We start from the raw sequence: 10714 nt of genomic DNA, 5'->3' as shown, positions 1-10714 counted from the left end.
AAAAGTCCTTGACTAGCGTAAGCACTACTTAGCAACAACTAAACCATCGGTGTGTTATCGACTTTGTTCTCAGCCTAAATCCAAAACACAGCACTGTACCAGCTACTAGGAAGGAAATTAACTCTATCCCAGCCAAAACCAGGACACCCAGTTAAAGCACATCCCCTTTCCTCTTGGCCTGGTCACCTCACTGGGCCCTCAGCAAGTCTTGATGTGCCAGGCCAGAAACACCAGCAGCTGCGCAGGTTTCCAACTGCTCTGCCTGTAGCATCGGTAACTCGCTGTACCTGTTTGTTGGCTCTTGGAAGAGTTAAGACCATGCCTCCTGCGTTCAGATCAGGCACTGCTGATGCTGTAGCTACCACTTACTTACAGATGCATTTTTTTGTCATTTGCATACCATTAGTGGCATATGGACCACCGTGATTATAATTTTGCTAATGAATTTTTCTAACATTTCAAACAACTAAGAATTATAATTACCAGCATTTTTGTTAAGATATGAAGAAGAGTTCAAGATATAAGCAGAGAAGAGTTTTAGATGTTAGTTCTGAGACCTTTAAGACAACTTCATTTTGATAAAAATAATAACGGAGATCTATATGTTCTGTTGTAAATCCTGAAGTTAAGTTACATTACTTAAAGAATTACATTTGAAAAGCATTCTTCTTTCCCAAAAGACTTCTTGTCCTGACTACAGCAGATTCACCACAGCTTCAAGGGGAGGCTGTCTCATTTGCAGGAAGGAGAAAGGGTCAAAGCTCCTCCATCAGTCATTCTATTTGCTGTGCCAGTTACTGACAGAGACTTTTCCTAACCAGAAGCCACAGAAAAGAAGGGAGCAGGAGCACTTCGTGCAGCGATCACTGTTTTATAAACCTCTCCTAGAATTTGATCCCTCTTTTGTAAGGAACGGCTGGATCACACTGTTTCTGAAGCTTCATTGCTATGGTGGTGCTTTTTCTTCTGTATAAATCTTCAGTAAAACCTTTCCATCTACAGAACACGAAATGAATGCTGATGGAGTGCGCATCATTGTATCTTCAGCTTTCAGCAGTAAAGTCACTGTCTTAAAGAATCACTGACATAATCTTTCCTTTTGCTATATCAACCTCAAATAAAGACTTCAAGTGCTGGTTTTGGCTTTATAGTAATCTTGAACAATATTGTTTAGCATTATTTACAGGCACAAGGTTTACAATTAACCCTTCTGCAGAGAGTAGTATTTGGAACACATTAGATGAAATTACAAAAAGGGAACAGTATTTCCATTCAAGTTTTAATAGCTTACAAAATAAGTGGTATAGTAGCTCGTATGCTGGGTTTTTCCCTGTGGACTGCAATTTTACTTTTTTAAAAAACCCTTCATCTGGAAGGAAATAACAAAAATATTTTAGTCTGGCTAAATTAGCGTCTTATGTAAAAATTCACGACGATGTGTTTTTGAGGTGTTTTTCATTCAAGGAAGAATGGCATTTTGGGAAGGTGATTTCTGGTTTTACTAAACTGTTTCTTTTCCCCAACAGGGAAAGCAAGACAGTAAAGCAGTGGCTCCTCGATTCCCCAAGGTTAAAGATGAAGGATGGTTTTTGATATTGGGAGAAGTTGACAAAAAAGAACTCATCGCCCTGAAGAGAACTGGATACATCAGAAATCGAAATACTGTTTCTGTTGCTTTTTATACTCCAGAAACTCCTGGAAAGTATGTAAAACTTAAAGTTCTCTTAACGATTATCTTTTCCACGTAGTCAGGACCTAATTTCCAAACTAATGATCCTGCTTTTTACATTTTAGGTGTATCTACACATTGTATCTCATGAGCGACAGTTACCTTGGCATGGACCAACAGTACGATATCTACCTGAACATTGTACCAGCTAGTACTTCAGCACAAGTCCCAACAGAGGCGTCTGATGCTATGGGTCACCTGGCTCTGAAGTAAGGCGATTGGAAAAGTCCATTTAAGAGAACTGGTCTTGCAGCTAAGACATCTGGTCGTTCTGGACATCCAAAAATGCGTTTGCCTTAGTGGAACCAACTTCAAACCTCAAGACAACTAGGAAATTGAAAGTGACTACTGTATTGACTCTGGTAACAGAGTTAGCCACAGTGGCCTTACTCCTTTATGAAGATTTGTCTTTTCTTGTTTCATTTTTCGTCTTTAAGAAGTCATATTGTTAATTGAATTTCGACACATCAAAATTAAAGACTAAAAGATATTGTAATGTGTGCAAATTTAGGGCTATAGTCCTCACTTTGAAAAGTGTGCTGTAGCCTATGTATTACTGTAGTTTAAATAGTCAACTTTTTTAATTTATAGGGAAAAATACAAAATTTGATCTAAGAACTGCTGAAAATATTGATGGATGTGTTATATTTCATGTTTAATAAAAATAAGTCCATAAGAATGTTTTGCATTAGATTTTTTAGTGTAAAATGAGATGTATAGTAACAAAATCCTCCTCTTACGCATACTATATTTTGAAGGCGATAATCTAAAGGAAAAATTTCACAAATTTATATTAATTATATATGCAGTACATCCAGTTGTAAAGGCATGCTAAACAGTATAAAATATTTCCAGTATAGCAATGATGCAATTTATATAGATCATAATTAAAGTTTACCCTTTACATGTATGTGCATACATATATATACACACACACACCCCCATACATATTATTACATATTTACAATTTCTTTAGTGTTTTTTCCTGAATTTTGAAGGACTAAGGCATATAAAATCGCGTGTCCTGTTCCAGGGTTCAGTGCTAAAGTGGGCAACTACATTCTGTAAATAAGGGAGAGTGGGGCTCCAAAAACGGTTTACAACAGATGGCTTGGTGAGCAAGGAAGAGTTCTGCCAGATGACAGGTAGCGTCTAAGAGATGCCCAGCTCAGTGATAGTACCATGGAGGCACTTCCATCTGCAAGACACACATCTGAAGGGAAAAGGTAGCAGGGTCTGTCTTCTGCACAATACAGCGATCAGACTGCTTACCTCGATCTACACGTCCTGAGGTCAGTCCTCTTCTCAGCCTTAAGGGGATTCAAGGTGCTGAGCGAGTACTTGGAGGCAACACACTGCAAAAACATCACGCATCTTCATTCAGATAGACTAGACCTTAAACTGAATATTAATATTTGAACTTGTTCAGCTTTGCATTTAGCTGATAAGCATTACCTCTCTGAGGGATCATTTTGCTATCATTTCCATTGTGTTTCACCAGATGAAAGAATACAGCAGAGTTGTTGCCTGGAAGCTTCCCAAAAAAAAAAAAAAAAAAATTACACTGGCGGTGCTGCACCCACAGAGAATCACAGAATGGCTGAGGTTGGAAGGGACCTCTGGAGGTCATCTGATCTAACCCCCCTCCTCAAGCAGGGTCACCTAGAGCTGGTCGCCCAGGACCGTCACCTAGAGCGGGTCGCCCAGGACCGTGTCCAGACGGCTTTTGAATATCTCCAAGGTGGGAGACTCCACCACCTCCCTGGGCAACCTGTGCCAGTGTTTGGTCACCCTCACAGTAAAAAAGTGTGTCCTGCTGTTCAGAGGAAACCTCATGAGTTTCAGTTTGTGCCCATTGTCTCTGGTTCTGTCATTGGGCACCACTGAAAAGAGCCTGGCTCCGTTCTCGTTAACTTCTTCCATTCAGGTATTCATACGCATTGGCGAGATTCCCCACCGAACCTTCTCTGCTCCAGGCTGAACAGTCCCAGCTCTCTCAGCCTTTCCTCATGTGAGGGGTGCCCCAGTCCCTTCACCATCTTCGCGGCCCTTCGCTGGACTCTCTCCAGTATGTCCATGTCTCCCTTGTACTGGGGAGCCCAGACGTGACACAGTACTCCAGGTGTAGCTTCACCAGTGCTGATCACCTCCCCAAACCTGCTGGCAACACTACATTGCAGCAAAGAGAAGGCTGGCTGGTTTCAGAGGCTCAACAGTTAAACATTAATTTATTTCATATATATCTGGCACCTCTAAATGGTGAGAAAAGTTTTTAAAATAATCAATTCTGTAGTTGAGTGTTTTCAGAGATCTTCACATCACCTGATGATGTTAAAAGTTTTATATTTCATTTTTACAGGTTGACTTTATTGCCTAAGAAAATGGGACAATAATAGAAAAAAGTTGTCACTATATTTACAGCCTGCTAGATGACAGAACTGCCGCCTTTGCCATTTAGACTATATCCAGTATAATATGGTGTTGTGTCACACAGAAAACAGATTGATTTTTTTTTTTTTTCCAAGTGGTAGGCAAAAGTTTGGTTGTACGCATATTTACTTAGTCCTACGCCCATTTAAGAGAATTGTTTCCTCTAATCTGCAAGAAAATTTTCACAGAAATTAAGTCCTTTCTTTGGGAAAATTCTTGGCTGAAGCAATATATTGTCCCTCAACAATTTTAATTAATTAGGGGAAAAAAAGCTATGCCACAGTCAAACAACATACCAACATAGTGACGCTGGCTCTTGTTGCTTTGTAAATGCACATCACAAAATAGTCTAACGGCAGAGTAACAGACAATAGCTTCAGTATTCGATATTAATCAATTAAAGAGTTTCTGTAATGTCATTTGTACTTTGGTTTGGAAACGTTGTATTTAATTTCCTAGCATGTTAATTGTTTTTAGAAATAGTTTAGTGAAATTTCTAAATAACATATTTGAAACTTTTTTTTTAAACAAACAGAAGTATTGGATTCATGAAGACAAAGTCTGAAGTAATATAGAATGAATTTAAGCAAATTGATTAGAATCGGTATTTATCTGAAAAATCCAAAAGAAGGAATTCTGATGCATTTGAAGCAGCTGCTTAGAAGGAACAATCAATATGTTCAATCCAGTGGTCTAATGGTGGAAAGTGAGAATAGCTGTCTAAAAAAGTATAAAAATCAAATACAGAATTAAAAAAAAAGATATCAATACTTTGGTGATGTAATTATCATCATTATGCATAAATGAGCAAATTGACAGCACATGCAGAAAATTTTTAATGTTAAGCTTCTCATTCCAGTTTGCAAGCAGGTTTTTATTCCTCCCCAGCCCCCGCCTTCTTGGAGCGGCTGCAGTCAGTGCCTGCCTGCTCAGGTATGGTATTTCTTCCAAAACTTGGAAAGAGCAACAAAAACCACACACACCTCATGCACCAAGATGTATTTAAGTCTGCCTGTGTGACCTCACCCTTTCCATCTTACCCTGTCCTAATCTCATGATGGCATCGCAGCAGGGCTTAGCAAGAACTAGAGGATGTTTGGATACGTACAACCATCCCCCGTCTCTTCTTGAGGAGCTCTCACAATGCGATCTGTTGTTAATACTTAAGATTTTGGTTATAGTCCAAGTACTGAATGTATCGCAATGGCACCATGACACCATCTTCACTACTGCAGGTCTTTCTCTTTTGTTGTAAATTGAATATTTGGAGGCCCTAATTTCACCCAGATGAATTCAGGGTTTTATGCTGCTGACCCAAAATTCCTTTTCCTTGCCATTAGTTTGCTTCTAGAGACCATCTCTAGATGGTCAAACCTGAAGGAAACTTCAGGTAGTCTCTCATCAGCCTCCATCCTGGAGCCTAGGGTAAGACTTGAACATTCACTGAATAGGCTGCATTTAAAGGCAGGTAAGTTCTGCAATTCCAATCTTCTAGTTCTGGGGGGTACTTACAAAGAGAAGAAGGTACCCCGTGTGCACCCTGCTCTTGCACATCACAGCCTGAATCCAAATTCCTGCATTGCTCCCTCACTCCAGAAAAAGAGGCTGTGATATTTTTAAGACAGTTTGATGAACTGGTCCAACAGGCATCACTTCTCTATGAAGAGGCTTATTTATTGCAGCCGGTTCTTAAATCACCACTCCCTTGTCTTGCCTCCACCCCTCCCTTTAGCTCCTTCCACTACCTGTACACCCTACAATCATACCTGTTGAGAGACAGTTACCTATATTTACCCCAGACAGTAAATTATCACAGAAGGAATTTAACCTCATCTCTCTATGATGTAGTACGGACACTATTCTAGCCTATGGAGTAAGAACTGAAGCAGGACAAAGTAAGGCAATACAAGCAAACCACGTATATTTTTTCCACATCCTATAGGTCTCCATAAAACAGTCCGAACTAATGCTGAGAGTAGAAAAAAATCTGTATGATAATTCTGTAACCAGAAAGCCAAGCTATGGGTGTAAAAAGAAGCCACCCATCCATCCCAGTGTGCTTTACACCTCATATGAAATTGTAAATTTCTGGAAGGTATTTTTATATAAACTTTTTTTCTTAGTTTTAGGTATCCTTTCTTCCAGCTAAATTGCACACCTTTGGCCTTGATTTAGTTGCTTACATGCAGATATCTAGTGCCATTTAATATGCAATATCTCACCTGGCCTCTACATTCAGCTCCAGAAGAATGTGCGCCATCTGCACAGGGCTATCAGATGTGAAACATGATGCTGCTGTAGCTATCACTCCCTGTGGATGCCTCACATAAGCTAAGGCATCTGAAATAGCACTAGGTATCTACATTCAGGTAACCAAGTTGAGCCCTTATTACTTGTTTAGTCATAGATAAGCAATTCAGTCGCTTAACTGCGTCTAATGCACTTTAAAATCACCCAGGATATTTCAGTTGCCACGCCAGAAGACAGCACGTCTTCCATAGGTCCTGCGTCACTTCTGCTATCCCCACACAGATGTGCCAATATCATGGGGTGGATACCTACATACTCAAGCTTAATTAGCTAATCAAGCCCATGCTATTTTGCAAGTCAGAAGAACAATAAGTGTTCAAAATTCTCTCTTCCATAGTACAGTGCAAGCTGTTTTATGAGAAGGGAGACTTCGCCTGCTTCACGAGAAGAAATATTTTCTGAAAGAAGGTTTGGGTGCCATGAGACACCCAGACAGCCATGAGAGCTACAAAAAGGCGAGGGGGGCTGCTGCTGACAATGGTCACTCCATTTCTACTTAACACGCTATGCCTGTTCTATCAGCTGTGTGTTTGATTCCCACCTGTCTTTTTAAAAACCTATCTTGTCAAACGGCACACCTTCTCAGAGCACACTGCACTTCAGCAGGCTGTGCCAAGACTTACATCCGCAGAAATTTTGATGCACATTTTTCTGAAGTGATTTGCAAAAGCTCAGGAATGAACTAACCAAGTTTGTTATTAATGTCACACATTGGTAGCAGTGAGAGGTTAAGCTGCTTGCATGAAGTACATGAAGGGAACTTCTATATTAAAGGAACTTCTCTGGAAAGCAATTGCACCGCTAGTACTAAATAAGTCTCTGTGTAAATAATTCCTACAGAGGAGTCAATCTAGACAGAAGAAACCAGTTCTATAGAAAAGGATTCTCCACAGTGATTACGCCATCCTGCAATTAAATATGTTTACAATATGTCTTGTACTCAGATCTTCTAATGAGCTCCATACTGCATCAATGTGATTTGAATCCAGCACTCTCCAAGTCAGTAAGCCTTTCTTCTGCATCTCTATTCCTAGAAAATCACAACCACCTTCTCTGCTCAAATCTCTCCTCGGAAATAAAGAACGTAAAATCTTCACCAGGCCTAAGCATTAGGCTTCACTGCTGCTTTTTTCCTTCTGCTTAGTCTTGTCCTACCAAAACTCTCAATAAAAACATGCACCCAAAATAGAAGGCTTGTATCTCTCCTTGGGGATGATCCGTACACAGCAGAATTGGTGACATCCCATTGCACAATGACAAAGGTCACACAGGTGAGAGGACAAGATGGAGATCTCATTAAAAATATCGTAAGTCACCATTGGGCAGGGGGGTCTAGGTCTAGATTTTAGAACAGAAATGAGAACATGGGGAGGAAAGGAAAGTAAATAAAGACACTGGCTAGAAGTATTGTTCGTGTGCTAGAAAACCAATGGAATAAAGAATGAAAAGTGTTCTGTGCTGAATATTATCATTCCTAATAATGAGGTTTCCACTAATTGTAATGGCAGCAGAGGTGAATTGGGCATTTTTGAAAAACCACGCTCTCGATAATGTGATACATGTACAAATAGTTACAGGGCTATGCTATTAATTACTGGCAAGAAGAACAGTAGAAAAGGCAGTCTAGAAATATCACCATCTTTTTCTAACTACACTCTAAATCTCTACTGAGATAATGTAATAAACAGCATTCTTCACACACTAGCAAATTTGCACCTTGGAATGGAAATAACCCAGTTTCTACCATGTAGTGCTAATGTGGGAAAATGAGGCTTACATACTTGACAGTGGTACTTTCTTCTAGCTGACAGGATAAAATTCTTTCAGATGCCAATAACACATGGTGAGTTCCCATCATGTATTTGTCAGCAAATCCAACTAATTAGGAACTAATTACTCATTGTAGTAGCACAGTAATATCAGGTTCTGATAAACTGTCATTTTTGTAGCTGTGAAGATTCTGCAGTTAAGCCTTATTTTATTTTCTCAAACGATTGCAATGACTAAAGGGAGAGCTAGAAAAAAACACCGAGAGGATTCTGCCATCTCCGTAAAAAGGTCCTTTCATTCACCCACGCCAAAGCAAGATTTATCCCTTAAGGGTTTTTTTTTTTTCTATTTCGCCCTATCTAAAATACAACACAAAATAGTTCAATTCTCTACCAAGAGAGACTACATGACTATCTAACAGTTTACCCCCGTTCAGGCACCTTGCTGTTTCTCTGGCATGGCTCTGTCCTGTCCCATCCCCCCCCCCCCCCCCTGCCGACAGAGTGGCGCAGTCTCTCATGTTATACTTGGACAAAGCTCTCCGAGATAGGACTTTTAGGGGAATTTCATTCTCTGTTTATAGGACATATAGCACAGAGGAAGTCCTGGTCCACGATTAGGTTCCTGGAAGCTGAGAGCTACAAATAACCGCATAAGGCCCTACTGTGCTAAACTCAAAATATGATGCAATGTTACTCCAAGAATATATGAAGTCAATGACAGGTGCGAAATACGCAGCACAGTTAGCTGTACGATTAAGGCAAATGCCAGTTTAATTTCAGATTTTAATTCTAAGTGACTTGATTCAAAGAGGGAATGAGCTACCTGGGAAAAGCGGGATGTGGAGATTTCTCAGTTCTCCTGGGTAATGAAACGCTCAGAACTGACCAAAGAAAAATAGTTATAAGCCATATCCAAGCGTGTGATACTCATCTAGTCACGTTCTACCTTTGTGCATCTCACGCATTTTACTTGTCAATGTTTGCATGTAGGAGTCATCTCTCAGCCTCATCCTTGCAGATAGATACCAGGAAAATACATGCTCTGCACGTCTCAAGAGAATAGCACCTCCATAATTTGCATACAATACCATGTGCATCAGAAGGCAAACGCTTCCTGCAACTTCACAAAGATGCTTTAGCAAAAGGTTTAGAAATTGCAAAACACATTCATAAAGGATTAACGCCTTGCTTTCACCCAGTTACGTATAGTTGCAGTGCCATCTTCTGCAATGCTACCCAGTAACCCAGAAGAAATCACAGCTGGGTAAAGTTCCTGAAACTTTCGCTAACAGTTTTTGCCTTCTGTTGGTAAACTATACACAGACATGGTCACCTACAAATAATTAGCTTTCATAATTTTTTTTTCCTTTTAATTGAATTCTATGTCAATAACTTGTGGCTGGACTGCAACAGTAGAGGACTTTTGCCCTAACACTGCTGATGGTCCCCAGGTTTTGGCTTCACAGCATGTGACATACCCAAGGAGCGCTGCAATAGCTTTTTCATCCTATTCAGTCTTACCAATAATCTGACCATGATCTTAAAAGTTGGAAAAAACGGAAACAAACTTGCTCAACAGGTGTTTTTCTTCTTGCAGCTATATTCATCATCTGATTACTGCATTCTCATCCCTTAAGCCAAGGACCTAGGAGAATTTATAACAGCTGACTCAACAATACTTCTTTTGGTCCTAGAACTGTTTGACAGTTCAAGCTGGAAGCACAAGAAGAGATACCACTGTAACCCTGAAGACTTGACTTAGACACCCAATTTGCAGAACACTTAATTTTTCAGTGAGTTTCACTGGAAAATGGCTACCAACAGACGGAGTTTGTAAAGTTGAGGGAAAAAAAAAGAGAACGAAGATGGGGAAAAAATGAGAATGAAATATTCTGGCTTGTACTCCAAGATAAGAGTTGAAGTTGAAACAAAGGCTTTCTTAGGATAAGAAAGTGTGTATCCTTTGGGAGAAAGCCACTCAGAGTAAAATCATCCACCTGTCTGGATTAAGTTCTTTGATTTTACCTGTTCTAAGCATATCTAGAATTAATCAATCCAAGCTTTAAACTATCCAGATCATGTAATTCTAAATGAATATACAGATTTGTTGGGGTTTTTTAAAGTGATATTTGGGTAAAAGACTGCTAAACTTTTTTTTAAAAAACATAACTAAATTATGAATGAAAATAGTTGTAATGGTAAAAGGAATTGACTTAATCAATGAATTCATTTAGTCCAGCCTTACAGAGCCAAGAAATGCTACCAATCTCCTAGAGTTATGTCCATTCATAAAGCCGTGAGACATAAAGCAATGACACTCAAACTCCTTAGGTGCTTAAGGGTAGGAGATACGACATTTGGGTTATGCAAGCTGAATGAAGCATGATCATACTGTTGCAATATAAAAGCCATAAAATAATGATTTTTATTTTGTTGATGTGTGGAAAGTGGGTTTGTTTGGTTGGGGGTTTTT

General features: G+C 39.6%; 1 protein-coding gene across 1 annotated transcript in view; it reads left to right on the top strand.

Moving 5' to 3' along the window:
• ASCC3 (activating signal cointegrator 1 complex subunit 3) overlaps positions 1-2400 on the top strand; it is a 273528-nt gene extending 271128 nt beyond the window's left edge. The window contains exons 40-41 of the mRNA XM_009320160.1: positions 1527-1702; positions 1795-2400. Of these exons, the coding sequence (XP_009318435.1) occupies positions 1527-1702; positions 1795-1942 (324 nt within the window). The 3' untranslated portion in view covers positions 1943-2400. The remainder of the gene's footprint in view (positions 1-1526; positions 1703-1794) is intronic.
• The last annotated feature ends 8314 nt before the right edge of the window (positions 2401-10714 follow it).

The sequence above is a fragment of the Pygoscelis adeliae genome, unplaced genomic scaffold (genome assembly GCF_000699105.1).
Source record: "Pygoscelis adeliae isolate BGI_AS28 unplaced genomic scaffold, ASM69910v1 Scaffold41, whole genome shotgun sequence".
NCBI lineage: Eukaryota > Metazoa > Chordata > Aves > Sphenisciformes > Spheniscidae > Pygoscelis > Pygoscelis adeliae.
Note: the sequence above shows the minus strand (reverse complement) of the source record. Positions and strands in the feature narration are given on the sequence as shown.